This window comes from Copadichromis virginalis, linkage group LG4, assembly GCF_057382275.1.
Source record: "Copadichromis virginalis isolate Kocher_CV1m ecotype Utaka linkage group LG4, C_Virginalis_male_GT1.1, whole genome shotgun sequence".
Lineage (NCBI taxonomy): Eukaryota > Metazoa > Chordata > Actinopteri > Cichliformes > Cichlidae > Copadichromis > Copadichromis virginalis.
The window spans coordinates 16,880,203-16,895,008 of NC_140621.1; the positions used below are offsets into that span (position 1 = coordinate 16,880,203).

At 42.7% G+C, this 14,806-nt stretch overlaps 2 protein-coding genes across 3 annotated transcripts; both read right to left on the reverse strand.

Moving 5' to 3' along the window:
* Positions 1–2,051: 2,051 nt before the first annotated feature.
* On the reverse strand, positions 2,052–5,215 carry tmem11 (transmembrane protein 11). 2 transcript variants are annotated; one of them, XM_085453885.1, is made up of 2 exons: positions 5,194–5,215; positions 2,052–3,105 (listed from the first exon to the last, which is right to left on the reverse strand). In XM_085453885.1, the coding sequence occupies exon 2, from the start codon at positions 3,096–3,098 to the stop codon at positions 2,589–2,591; it is 510 nt and encodes a 169-aa protein (XP_085310011.1). In that variant the 5' UTR covers positions 3,099–3,105; positions 5,194–5,215; the 3' UTR covers positions 2,052–2,588. The 2 variants fall into 2 exon arrangements, with proteins under 2 accessions (XP_085310011.1, XP_085310010.1); XM_085453884.1 differs by lacking the exon at positions 5,194–5,215 and adding an exon at positions 5,050–5,175.
* A 1,467-nt stretch (positions 5,216–6,682) lies between these two features.
* Positions 6,683–10,657, reverse strand: natd1 (protein NATD1). Its single transcript, XM_085453887.1, has 3 exons — positions 10,303–10,657; positions 9,221–9,339; positions 6,683–8,373 (listed from the first exon to the last, which is right to left on the reverse strand). The coding sequence occupies exons 1-3, from the start codon at positions 10,400–10,402 to the stop codon at positions 8,257–8,259; spliced, it is 336 nt and encodes a 111-aa protein (XP_085310013.1). The 5' UTR covers positions 10,403–10,657; the 3' UTR covers positions 6,683–8,256.
* Between the last annotated feature and the right edge of the window lie 4,149 nt (positions 10,658–14,806).

Consider the following 14,806-nt stretch of genomic DNA (forward strand, 5'->3'; position numbering starts at 1 on the left):
CTGACAGATCAAGTTGCAGCAAGGCAGCCATAGCTTTGACGTGAGAATAAGAAAAAAAAAAAAAAAAAAAAGCCTTCCCTGGGCCATGAAACACCACCAATGGACCACTGAAGACTTTCAAAATTTGAAATCTTCCGTTCATCATTCAGGATTTTTGTATGCCATTGAGAAGGCGAAAAGGAGGTTCCTCAGTCTGTGACATCAAATGTCAAACATGGCAGAGGAAGTGTGATGTTCTGGGGCTGTTTTGTTGGATCCAGGGTGAATGACTAGTACAGATTGAGACTAGTACAGAACCAACAGCTACAACGAGATTCTGCATCAACATGCAGAATCTTGGTATGTACCAAGTCAGGGGTTCATCCAACAGCAAGATAATGACTCAAAACATACGTCCAAGGTATGGCAGACTTACCTTAGGAAAAAAACAGAACAAGATGGTAAGCTTGAAAAAGAAAAAAAAGAAGAAAAAAAATAGGGTTGCTGGTAGGGATGGGTATCGAAAACAGGTTCTTGTTGAGAACCGGTTCCCACTGTTTCAATTCCTTGGAATTGTTTGCCATTTTTGCAAACGATTCCCTTATCGATTCCAGTCGCCCCGAATGACGTCACCACGTTGCGGGGCGTCATTTACCTGGCAGGAAACACGGCGCGTAAGCGGCTCAAACGCTCAAAAGTTTGGTTACACTTTACTGGAACGGATGACAACAGGGCAACTTGCAAAGTAGATACTTCATTTAAGGGAAGAAACACTACGAATATGCAAAAGCATTTGCTCAGAAAACACGTGATAACCTTAAATGAATGTCGTGTTTTTAATTCCGCTCCGGACTCGTGAATCTCAACCCAGCAGCAGCGGTAACGTTTGCACGTCCTCTCCCGTTAATGCGGCAGGTAAATAATCAACTAACAGTGCATATTATGTTAGCGCGATCTGCCTTATTACAAAACCTGCCATTACTGTGCATTTAGGTGACCATGATGAGAGAGACAGACAGAGTCTGGCTGGCTCAGATGCTGGCAGTTCTCGCTGCAGTCTACCGGTAGCGTCTCCTTTCAGGCCAGGATAGACAAATGTCACCGAGCAGTGACTCTGTTTGTGGTAAAAGGCTTGAACCCATTTGCCACAGCAGATGCCCCCGATTTTAGGTAAGTGAATGTGTTTAATTGTAGGCAGGGACATTACTGGATATTCTTGTATAATTGCTACTGAATAATTTGTTATACTTTGTTATTGCTACAGAAGAATATTTATTTTATTATTTTACATTTACAATTTTTTTTCCTGGGGACCCTGTGACACCCATTAAAGAGCCGTAGGCTGGATCTCTTAAGATCTCACTGTTGGGTTTGTAAGGCCATGTTACTCTTAAATTTCTATTTTGTTCAAAGAGAAGATATAAAACGAAGTTCCAAGCTAATCGAACTTAGTGTTCTCCTTTCTTATAAAGAATCGATAAGAGAATCGATAAAGAATCGAATTGTTAAACAGAATCGAAAATGGAATCGGAATCGTGAAAATCTTATCAATACCCATCCCTAGTTGCTGGTTTGTTTTAAGTTAACTGGTCAGAAGAATAAAAGGAAAGCAACACGTAAATGCCACACATTTGTGGGAACTTCTAAAACAGGGTTGGGAAGAATATTTGATTTCCATTGTAGAGGAAACTGCCACAAGCTGTTATATCTGCCAGAGGTGGATGCTTTGATGAATCAAAGGTTTAGGAAACATTTTGATTTATAAATGATTTCCGATATTTTCTTTAAAAAAAAATAAAACTTCAGTTGTTTATTTGTTTTCATTCAAGAGTACAATGACACATTATACTGCCTGAATTTCAATAAAAACAGGAAAAGGTGTTCTAAAATTTTTGACCAGTAGTGTACATAGTTAGTGTGCATGGGTTTTTGTTTAAAAAAAAAAAAAAGAAAAAAAAAAAGATATTGATCCCCATTATTAATATGATAAGACCTTACTTGCACTCGTTCAAATCAAACATGAACAAGACACAATCTCAAAGAAGTTGGATCTACTTGCTCCTTCCCAGACATCGTGTTGAATCCATTTAATGTAAAAAGCAAAATACAGAAAAGTGAGTTTGAAATATCCTAATGTTTAATGAAATGGTGATGTACTGATCAGCAAGAAAGGGGTACAGTAAAACTACGAGGAAAACAGGGAAAGAACTTGGTACACAAAACATGTCTGTCCATTGTCATTCCAATACACCTCTGTCCGGAGGAACTGCTGCCATACCCTTGTGCGCTAACTTGTTGTGTGTCAAGGATGGAGAAAGTGGGGGAGAGGGTGAGAGTGTACTACAGAGATAAGTGTGCAGTTGTTGTCACATAGAAGTAAAGGAAATGTAAAAGGGGAAAAAAAAACAATTCCTTCTAGTTTTAACTATATCCCTCTGATCAAAGTTCAAAAAAGAGGCACCCACCACACGTGGAGCTGACTGCTGAACTTGATTGTGACTTCTTTTTCCTTACATGGGGGGTGGGTAGGTTCTGTTTTTTTTTTTGTTTTTTTTTTTCTCGGTTTTCCTTTTTTTTCTGTTGGTTCTTAAATCCTCTTCAGAGTGCACTCATACCACATAGAGTTCGTAGATCTTCTTGGCGCAATACGCCAGGGCAGCCAGTGCTATCGTATTATGGAGTCTCTTTCTGTGGATGTCATCCCTGCGTACCAATACCACGGGCGTTGAGGAGGTCAGTGTATGCAGGGGCAGCCGCGAGAGTTTTTGGCTGTCATATTCCACCTGGTACTTGCAGCAGGGGTCAAACTGCCACGAAATCCCATAGAGGGCGGCACAGGCCACGCTGAGGGCGCCAGCGGGCAACGCCACATAGCGCAAGTACTCGACAGGCAGCGAAAGTGGCGTCAGGAGGCAAGCAGCACCTGACAACACGGCTGTCTTGTGCAGGCAGTTGCCAACAGTAATCCAACGGGCCGTCTCGTCTCCGATCCGCGTGGGCTCGATAACAATGTATTTATACTGGGCCTCCAGCGCCTGCTCCAGCTCATACTCAAACTGGTCCTGTGCATTCTCCCCATTGTAGATCTCGTGCACGATGTAGCAGTCTGACGCCGCCATCACACCCCTGTGCAGAAACACAGGAACAGGCAGGCAACAGTGAGTGTAAGAACAGATGACATTAAACACACTTTAATTAAGCAAAGACTGTATTTCCCCTTTTCCTGCCTGCTGAAATGTCCACTCTATCACCATCTAACAAACATAAAAGGGAAGGATATTTCTCTAACCAATAACCAGAGGCTCATTCACCCACTTCTAACAGGTGGGTCATATGATTGTTGGGTTTTTCTCTGTATCTATGAAGCGCCTTGAGGCGACTTTTGTTGTGATTTGGCGCTATATAAATAAAATTGAATTGAATTAACACCGTTTTAAGTCGATAACAGGAGTGTAAGCATGGTCATGTCTATACAGCCCGCAACTGTTCTGACTGCTCCATCAAGTATGGTTGATTCATTCAGTGCTTTTCCAGCTCAGTAACTGAATGCATCTTTGCAGGACTAATAATCAGAAGCCTCAATATAAGCACACAAAGGTGGCAGGCAAATTCCTGGAGGGAGATTGCTGAGAGAACATACAGAAAAAAACCTTTCGGGACCAATATAATTGCCTTTGAAATCAACTGACCACAGCAAAGGAGGAAAAGAAGTCTCAGAACGTTATTTGTTTCTATCATGGCTGCCTTTGCATCGAAAACTCCAGGACACAACTGCACAGAAGGTGTTGGCAACAGCGTTGGCCACATACATAGGAAACATTGTAAGCTTTACAAAGATTCACTGCAAAACTCTAAATCGGATGTTGGAGTAAGAATGAGAGCAAGACCATGTGGCTAAAAGCAGTCTTATGTGTGGTTACGCTTTTCGAAATTCCACGCAGACAACACAAAATTCACAGACAGCCAATGACATACAACAGCTGAAAACTGGATTCAGCAGACCTGCAGCTAACTAGCACATTTGTACCCAACGCATAAGATGTTGAATGCTATTATCTTTTTCTAGTAATTAATTAGACAGCTGGACAAACTGTTGTCCGAGAAACCGCACTGTTCAGGTTGATGTTTTAGTCGGGACTTTTACACTGACGGCACTAAAGTTTCACCACGTTAAACTGACTAATCCTATAGCAGTTAGATTAGGTTAGGTGTTCGAAATGTTGTGTATAAATAACAAAATGTTTCAATCAAAAGTGTGGACATTTTGTGTGCGTGAAAGTGTTGAATTTATGATTTCAAAAGAAGTTAAAGACCAAAAATCCACCACCCAATCGTTGTAATTAGGGATCATAACATCATAATGGTGTCCAAACAGCACACAGATCTTAACATGTGTATGACCACATTTAAAAACATAGGACTTGGGGAAGCTGCTTTCCATAAAGTCCCAATTAACCAATGCTAAAAGTACCAAATGGTCACAATATAAGGCCTTCTTTTAGACGAACGAACAAACAAACATTAAAACACTAAACACTATGCTTCTCACACCAGAGGTGTGAAGTTTTATGACATATTAAGATACTAGGGAAAATCGACTGAGCCTCACGGAGCAAGGGGAAAGTTGTACTTCAGTTAGGTGCAACAGAAAACTCGCTTGACTGGCAGAAAGTTGGAGGACCGGCCAGCTAAGTTACAGAGCGAGCAGGTCGACCAACGAGGCGGTCAACACTCCGAACCGAGCCAATACCGTGAGGCACATCGACAGTCACATACAGCACTGCTGTTTGCCCCAACGAGCGGCAAAACCAAACTTTTCCCAGTCAATCACTTGCTGTGAAATAATCAAAACATCACATGAGCTGCTCGTTAGCGACAGCTAGCCGTGTGCGTTAGCCCGCTAACATGAGCTAACCCTGGGTTAAAAAAAATCCAGACTTCTCCCGTTGACATTTAACTCTGAATCCCAAACGAGAAGCACGTTCGGAACCTGACAAGTAGTGTCATCGACCAAACAATACTTCATATTAAAACACGTTCTTTTAATGGCCAAGATGTGGAGTAACTGACCTCTCCCTGCTTACTGGGACACCGCGCCTCCTTCCCAGCGACGCCATGTTGGAGATACAACTGTGATTGCGGTTGACGTAAGACAGCGCCCAGTTTTATGGGTATTGTAGTGTGTAAAAAAAATACAGTTTCTGTTCGACTCACCAGTTGAATTCGAATGCAGACTACTATTCCCATGATGCTGTTCGGACAGAGTACCTGCCTTTACGTATTTTATAATGGTACATAGAAGTTGGGGAGGTCAGAACACATTCTGAAAAGATTTAACAAACTGAATGAAGGTATGTTTATTTAAATTTGGCGAGCCATGAAGTTAGCACAGCCAAACTAAGCAGGAAAAATACCGGCTCCATTTAAATATTTAAACCCATAATAATCCAAACAGACTACATGCATAGTCAGGTCTGTTATAATATATGACACATTGTTCCGTCATCTCGTTTTGTAATAGGATTTATGTGGAGACCTTTGGGTACTCACCCATAATGTGTCCTCGCGTGCTCTGGCTGTGTTCGTGCGCGCTGCCTGTCCGCGTGCTGAAACCTGACGCGCGCTGGCTGTCACAAGTATAATGGCTACGTTCAGGAATGTGAGATGGTTGGGAACAAATGCTGTGCCAGCACGAATCACATCAACTAAGGCTATTGACAGCTGTGGCTTTCCAATGATATTTAAGCCTGGTAATTTTAAGAATTTAGTGAGGAATTGTCTATTCCGATAAGGACTGTAGGCTATTTAAAGGTGCATTTTTATTTTATTTTTTTTAGCTTAAAACACATGTAGACATGTTAAATAAATTAATGGATTTATCAATTTAAAAGAAGTCAAGAGAAAGAAAGTAGTTCCAGCCACACATTTTGAGTTATTAGCAAGTACCATGCTTTTTCAGTGTACCAATTACCTTTTTTGAATATATTTTTTAAATTAAATGTATTAGGTCAGTGACACCAACACCACCAGGAATAAACCATCAACTTGAAGCTGTGAAACAGGACTTCTCAAACGTCTGTCTTTTACACAGTCCACGAGTTTTAACTTGTTAGCAATGGAGAGCATTTATATCTAATAACTTCAATTTGCCACTGGATGGCGCCAATACATACATATATACGTACAGATATTTGTCATCAGTAATCTAGAACACGAATCTACTCCATCACTAGCTGTGACGTGTGGGACTGATAAATATATTCAGTGGAGGGTAAAAATTCCACCTTTTCTTTCATTTTAAGTCTTACACTATTACTTTTACACTGTGCATCTACATGTTAGAAGATCAAGTATTTAAAAAAAATACAGCAGTCCTCACTCTGTATTTTGAAACTATTCTGCCACCTCGATTTTCTACATTTACTCTAATTGAATAATAAGCGAAAGCCCATACCATTAACACTCTGGTTTGCCAGTGTAAAAATAGTTTAGCTTAAGTATTGAAGGAGTTTGCATGCTGAAACTATTAACAGCACAAGACGAACTGCATTGTAGATAATTATTATCAGTGTATGACCACCGTAGTGACGACTGCACAGTGGTTATAAAAAGTATATTGTACACAATCACATGTTTTCTCCATAAATAATCACAAATGTTCCTCTGCTCCTGCCAAGGTACATAAAGCATTAGTCATCTGATGTGTGTTTGATTTATTTATGCATTTATTGACAGCAAGTACAGAAAAAAAGTCCAAATCACAAAACAGTGTAATATGGATTGGATTTTGATGCCTCTGTGAGAGCCACTCGCTCAAATGAAACATTTGCTTCCTTCCAAGGAAACACACAAATTTAGACAAAACACATACACAGAATGAAATAGTACCTCGAATACCTTGGCCTATCCTTAGGTGTGTTGCACCCAAAGGGAAGTTTAACAAAAGGGAAATTCCTGCAATTAACTCAAGGTGAGCTCAGCAGAAAGAATCTGCACTGTCCTGCCAGAGTGTGCCGAGTTACCTGAGGTATCTTTTTCTCCTCAACCCTTAAGATTGTCAACAGCAAAACCTCCTGAAGAGTACAAAAAAAACAAGGGGTGGGTGGGGGGGATATTTTACTTTTTAACAGAGATCTTTATCATTTTGATATCAGCTGAGCAGAGTAGCCTTGTGGGCAAGAGGAAATATGGATCAAATAACAAAACAGCCACAGCCACCCAGTGCAATTCCTCAATGACAGGACAATGGGCCGTCTGACACCACATAAATGTGAATGCCCTGAAAAGAACAGTGCCGTTTTTGTTTGCTGGTTCGAACAGAGACATCTATACATACACACACTGATGTGTCACACCACACCAGGACCCCGTTCATCAGCAATGTCTGTAACATTTAATGTACGATGGAAAGAGCAGGAGTTATCTTGAGGCTCAGTCAGACATCGTCACTGTTTTCTACACCTTTGATCGCTCGGTGAATTGATATACGACTGGAATAACTTCATTTTTGTTATGTGGAGGAGGAATGAAAGTAGATGGAGTGATGTTTAAAACAAGGCTCTCTGAGGAGGAATATTGGTCAAATTCAGATTCGGCTTTCCCACTTTGACACTTACAAAACAAATTTATATTTGTGTTGTTGTTTTTAAGCCTTTTTGCATACATAACCTTCTACACTAGCATATCAGTTCTAAGAAACAGAATTTCTAAAAACTTGAGAAGAAGGGGTTAAATTGAATTATTTGCAAAGAATAAGAAAAAAAATGAAAAAGAGAGGTTGCAATTTACATAACACAAAAAAAAAAAGAGTATTTGAGCATCAGTGGAGTCATCAAAGACAAAAACACCAGGGGTGGTCACCTTGTAGTGCTGCTCATGACCAGTGAGTCCAGTTGAGGACAGAAATCTGCAACACACTGTAACATTTGACTCAAATCTGCTCTGTCAGTGTTGGGTCCTGGAAGTTTCTGTCTGAGGTAACAGGCTTCACCTTTGGTTGCTTTGTTTGTACAAGTCGTGATAGGCTGATTCCCCTCCTGCCTGTGGCGAGTGTGTATCCTCATGTTTATGCAGAGAGCTATCAGTCGATCAAACGGTCAACTCACAGGCGTCTATGGTCCGAGATTCAGCTATTTCTCTGGATTCAGTCACTGTTGTGTTTAACCATGCCTAGAAGATCCTTTGTCGCGTGTTCTCCTGTAACTCCAAAGCATGCCGCCACGCAGTATTTCTCTCCTTGGAGTCCATTTTGCCACCTTCCTTCGCTGCCATGCAGGATCATTGATAAATATGTTCAAAGTATTGAGGCTGAGGATTCTCTTTCACGTATTTCTGAATGTACCAGCAGGTCAGGTGAGCTTTCAGGTCCTCTTCCACCACAAAATCCATGGCTGCCTGCAATGACATGGTGCATAACAGCTCACATCAAAATCATCTGGCCTTTCCTAGGACAACAATTTAAGTGGAAACATTTTCGATTCTCAATGTATGGTACACTTTTTTAGCTGCTCATAAATGCAAATATCTAATCAGCTAATCACATGGCAGAACCTCAAAAAGGAATGTAAACATGATCAAGGAAACCTCCTGAAATTCAAACCATGCATGAGAATAGAGGAGAAAGGTTGATTTAAGAGACTGGGAATGTTCCTGGTGTCATATTAGCTGATCTGAGATTTTCAAAAACAAGCTGATCTACAGGGATTTTCCAACACAGCCATATTATGGGTTTACAGAGAATGGCAATAATCGAGAAACTTGCTTGTGAGGAGAATGCACAGACTGTTTTAAGCTGATTAGAAGACAATAGTTACAACTTAGATAACCAGTAATTAAAACTCAAGTATGAAGAAGACCGTCTCTGAATTAAGACCATGTCAAACCTTGAAGGAGAAGCGCTACAGCAGCAGAAGACCCCACTACGTGCCACTCCTATCAGATAAGAACAGGAAACTGACGCTACTATTTGCACAGGCTCACAAAATTGGACAACAGAAGATTAGTAAAACATTGAGTCTTAAGCTCTGATGTGACATTCAGAAGGTAGGGTCAGAATTTAGTGTAAACAATATGAAAGAATAGCTCCACCCTGCTTTACGTCAACAATTCAGCCTGATGGTGGTTTAATGGTGTGGAGGATATTTTCTAGACACAGTTTTGGCACCTTAATACCAACTGAGCATTGCCAGAGCCTACCTTCTTGTTTCGTGAACAAACGCAAAATCTGGGTTTAAAAAATTACTTTGGCAAGGTGTTTGGCGATTCCTCTCCCTCTGTAAGCATCTGGAACTTCGGTGTGCTGCAGGTCCACCGTCTTTTTCCCAACATACTCGTACAGAAGAACCGCACGATCATGGGATCCTAAGAGCAAACACAAATATTATCTCTGGCAGAGGTTGGTCTTCACCTCCACTATTGCTAGGATTTACTAATTATCGGAAAAAACATGACCCCCCCCCCAAAACAAACAAAGAACAGAACCTGCAGAAGCCTGCCACCCTGCTTGTGCACACTACAAGTTTCATCCCACAATTACTTCAACGTTTCAGCATTTTAAAGCTGACTCTAAGTGCCCCAGTTACATTATTAAGGTGTGGTAGCAGATTTTAATTTGCATGTAGCGCTGCAACATGGCTGCAGGGAAAGACGAGGCACGAGTGGCCAGGTGCAGGCATGCCCTTGTGGAGGAAGGGTCGTGTTGCTGGGTGAAGAAAAGATAAAGATCTCCATTCAGCACAACAATGGCATCCACCATTTTCCTCTTAACAGCTGACCCACAACTGACCAGGACAAACACGACTACTGACACACTTAAAACAGTAATATTAGTGTGTCGTAAAGGATTAATATATATAAAACGAATAAGACTGTGTAAAACTTTAAAATATGTTTAAAGCACTTGAACTGAACGCTTGAAAGGAAGTAGCACAGCACATTTGGAGGCCTGGCAGATAAAATGCTGACTCTGGAAAGCTGAAATGGTGTTTGAATCTTAATATAACCGTAGGGGAAGGTATTTTGCTACAAATGAGTTTTACTTGGAAGATTAATACTGGAATTTGTGTATTTGGGATTGTGTGCTTTTCAAATTTGCGTGCTTGGTTTGAGGTCTGGAGGCCAAATACTTTGGTCTCGCCGAAAAGAAAGAAAAGTAAAGCACCGGTACTGGTGGTAAAGTCAGAAGACAGGCTCCGTCTATATGTGAGCAGCCATCTGTGTCTGAAATGGCAGCTGTAGGTATCAATAAAGCAGCGACGACGTTAGCAAGAGCGAAAGCTAACACTAGCATCAGCTGGCACGCTAATGTTTACATGTTGAACTCACCATTCAGCCTGATGACAAACTGCCGACGTTTCTTATCGTGTTCCACCCTGATTGGAGAGTTGTTTGCATCAAAGGCATTAGTCTGTGCCGCCTGTGCCATAGTAGCGCCGTTAAAAAGTCACAACAATGACTGCTACGCTACCCTACGGGATTGCTAACCAGAAATGGCTACAAAAGCAAAACACTTCATCCAACGAAATCAGCTGTGAGGTCACGTGACGCGCGGCCAATCGCAGGCGTCGTCTTTAGAGAGGCGAAAACAGAGCGGCTTTGTAAGATAACTCCCCTCGAGATCATAAACTCTAAACGCCTGCTGAGAAACGATAAAACCAACTGTCTGACTCCGAACGCAAACGTTTCACATGCTGCATTCACGTGACGTGGGATCATAAACAATTATGTCCGTTAAAGACCTGTTAAAGTGGGTCTTATAAAAGGAACTTGCTGCTTACACGGGGTTTTTTTTTGTACCTTTTCTGCTCATTTTGTATTTTTTTACAATCCCTGTGAATTATTATATCTTTGCTACTTTATTTCTTTATTATTATTTTAAAATAAAGTTTAAGAGAATTGAAATGTAAGTTTTGTTGTTTAATTCTGGTAGGAATAGGTATAGTATAAAGTCTCTAAATACAATTGCTATAAAATATATTGATTTGTTCATCCGTCAGTTTGAACTGATAAATGATCGGCCCTGTCCCTAACATCTTCATCTGTCACACCAGCCCTCTGCATGTCCTCATTCATGGATGAGGTCTCTGAGGTATTTTCTTTTCCTCCTGCCTGTCAGCCCCATTTTGCACTATCCCTCCTCTGCACATGTCCAAAACAGCTCAGCCTTGCCTCTCTAACTTTGTGTCCAAACCACTCGGCCTGAGCTGTCTCTCTCATATACTCATTTCTAATCCTGTTCATCTTGTCCTTCCGAGTCAGTGCCAACATCTCTAAACCACACATCATAGCTACACTAATACCTTAAATCACCCCTGACACTTGTCCTCACCTACTCCACCTTGGCTTGCACTCTCTTCTTCACATTTCTTATGCACTGTCTATTGCTTTGGATGCCTGGTCACAGGTATTTAAGCTCATCCACCTTCACCACCTCTGCTCCCTCCAGCTTCACTATTACACCTGTCTACCTATCAGTCACACACACATTCTGTCTTGCTTCTACTGACTTTCATTTCTCTTCCCTCCAGTGCAGAGAAAACAGGTTTGTAAAAGTGTGTCGGAATTGCATATTCAATATCATACACACATATATGTATGATATATGTGATATATGTGATATATATATATCAGAATGTGAGACAGAATGTGAAAAAAAATCCATGAATCCACATGGTAGGATTTGTAAAGAATTTATTCGTAAATTAGGGTGGAAAATAAGTATTTGGTCACCTCAAACAAGGAAAATCTCTGGCTCTCACAGACCTGTAACGTCTTCTGTAAGATGCTTTTCTGTCCCCCACTCGTTACCTGTATGAATGGCACCTGTTTGAACTCATCATCTGTATAAAAGACACCTGTCCACAGCCTCAAACAGTCAGACTCCAAACTCTGCCATGGCCAAGACCAAAGAGCTTTCGAAGGACACCAGGAAAAGTATTGTAGACCTGCACCAGACTGGGAAGAGTGAATCTACAATAGGCAAGCAGCTTGGTGTGAAAAAAATCAACCGTGGGAGCAATCATCAGAAAATGGAAGACATACAAGACCACTGATAATCTCCCTCGATCTGGGGCTCCACGCAAGATCTCATCCCGTGGGGTCAAAATGATCATGAGAACGGTGAGCAAAGATCCCAGAACCACACGGGGGGACCTGGTGAATGACCTGCAGAGAGCTGGGACCAAAGTAACAAAGGTCACCATCAGTAACACACTACAACGGCAGGGAATCAAATCCCGCAGTGCCAGACGTGTTCCGCTGCTGAAGCCAGTGCATGTCCAGGCCCGTCTGAAGTTTGCCAGAGAGCACATGGATGATACAGCAGAGGATTGGGAGAATGTCATGTGGTCAGATGAAACCAAAGTAGAACTTTTTGGTATAAACTCAACTCGTGTTTGGAGGACGAAGAATACTGAGTTGCATCCCAAGAACACCATACCTACTGTGAAGCATGGGGGTGGAAACATCATGCTATGGGGCTGTTTTTCTGCCAAGGGGACAGGACGACTGATCCGTGTTAAGGACAGAATGAATGGGGCCATGTATCGTGAGATTTTGAGCCAAAACCTCCTTCCATCAGTGAGAACTTTGAAGATGAAACGAGGCTGGGTCTTCCAACATGACAATGATCCAAAACACACCACCCGGGCAACAAAGGAGTGGCTCCGTAAGAAGCATTTGAAAGTCCTGGAGTGGCCTAGCCAGTCTCCAGACCTCAACCCCATAGAAAATCTGTGGCGGGAGTTGAAAGTCCGTGTTGCTAGGCGACAGCCCCAAAACATCACTGCTCTCGAGAAGATCTGCATGGAGGAATGGGCCAAAATACCAGCTACTGTGTGTGCAAACCTGGTAAAGACCTATAGTAAACGTTTGACCTCTGTTATTGCCAACAAAGGTTATGTTACAAAGTATTGAGTTGTATTTTTGTTATTGACCAAATACTTATTTTCCACCCTGATTTACGAATAAATTCTTTACAAATCCTACCATGTGGATTCATGGATTATTTTTTTCTTCACATTCTGTCTCTCACAGTTGAAGTGTACCTCTGGTGCAAATTACTGACCTCTGTCATCAGAGGTCTGAGATTATCACTTTTTTGCCCCACTGCGTGTGTGTGTGTGTGTGTATGTATGCGTGTGTGTGTATATATATATATATATATATATTTGTGTTGTACCTCGTCAATCTCTAGCTGTGAGAGCAGTCCCTTCTTTCGAATGTTGGAACACTGAGCTACTAGTTGTTTCGCCGTCATTGTGGATGTTGGGTATCGAAGAATCCATAGGTCCCTCATCCTATTCATGTAGCCCCTTCCGCCGGGGTTACTTGCGTAGTAGCATTCCAACAACGCCCTGTTTTCGTCCCTTGCCCACCGATGCCTTCTTGTTCCAGTAGCCCACTTTTCGTCAGGGTGCCCTGGTTCCTCAACACCTGACGCGGACCTTGTTGATCCGGGCGACGTCCGAGCCGGCATGCCTTCATATTTATCTGTCTCGCTCATGTCTGCGGTAGGCTTGCTTAGCATAGGGGGTCTAGCCTTAGGACCCTTACTGGATACAGACGCCCCAGGCAGGAATCGAACTTGCGATCCTCTGTTCCAAAGGCGTGTAGTCTAACCACTACGCTATCCAGCTGCTATATACATGAGCGGGACACAGAAAGGAATTGGCAAGAATACCAGAGGCGCAAAACACCAGCTACTGGTAGACAGAACAATCAGCCGAGACTGCAAGACCAGACTGACCAACCTGTGCACTGCCTGGATTGATTACAAGAAGGCCTATGACTCAATGCCACACAGCTGGATACTGGAATGCCTAGAATTGTACAAGATCAATGGGACCCTAAGAGCCTTCATCAGGAACTCAATGGGGATGTGGCGTACAACACTAGAGGCCAACTCCAAGCCCATAGCACAAGTCACCATCAAGTGCGGGATCTACCAAGGAGATGCTCTGTCCCCACTGCTGTTCTGCATAGGCCTGAACCCCCTCAGTGAGATCATTAACAAGACTGGCTACGGATACCGACTACGGAACGGAGCAGTTGTCAGCCACCTCCTGTACATGGATGACATCAAGCTGTATGCCAAGAGTGAACAAGACATCGATTCACTGATCCACACTACCAGGCTATACAGCAATGACATTGGAATGTCGTTCGGACTGGAGAAGTGTAGTCGGATGATAACAAAGAGAGGGAAGGTAGTCAGAACTGAGGGGATTGAACTACCAGAAGGCAACATTGCAGACATAGAGGACAGTTACAAGTACTTGGGGATCCCGCAGGCGAATGGGAACCATGAAGAGGCCGCTAGAAAAGCTGCAACCACCAAGTACCTGCAGAGGGTCAGGCAAGTCCTGAGGAGTCAGCTGAATGGTAAGAACAAGATCCGGGCCATCAACACGTACGCCCTGCCCGTGATCAGGTACCCTGCTGGGGTAATAGGCTGGCCAAAGGAGGAGATAGAAGCCACTGACATAAAGACAAGAAAGCTCCTTACCATGCATGGAGGGTTTCACCCCAAGTTCAGCACCCTGAGGCTGTACGCTAAGCGGAAGGAAGGGGGCCGGGGACTGGTGAGTGTCAGCACCACAGTCCAGGATGAGACAAGGAACATCCAAGAATACATTGGGAAGATGGCCCCAACTGACCGAGTGCTCAGTGAATACCTCAGGCAGCAGAAACCCAAGAAAGAGGAGGGAGACGAGGAACCATCATGGAAGGACAGGCCCCTGCACGGTATGTACCACCGGCAGATAGAGGAGGTGGCTGATATCCAGAAATCCTACCAGTGGCTGGACAAAGCTGGACTGAAAGACAGCAC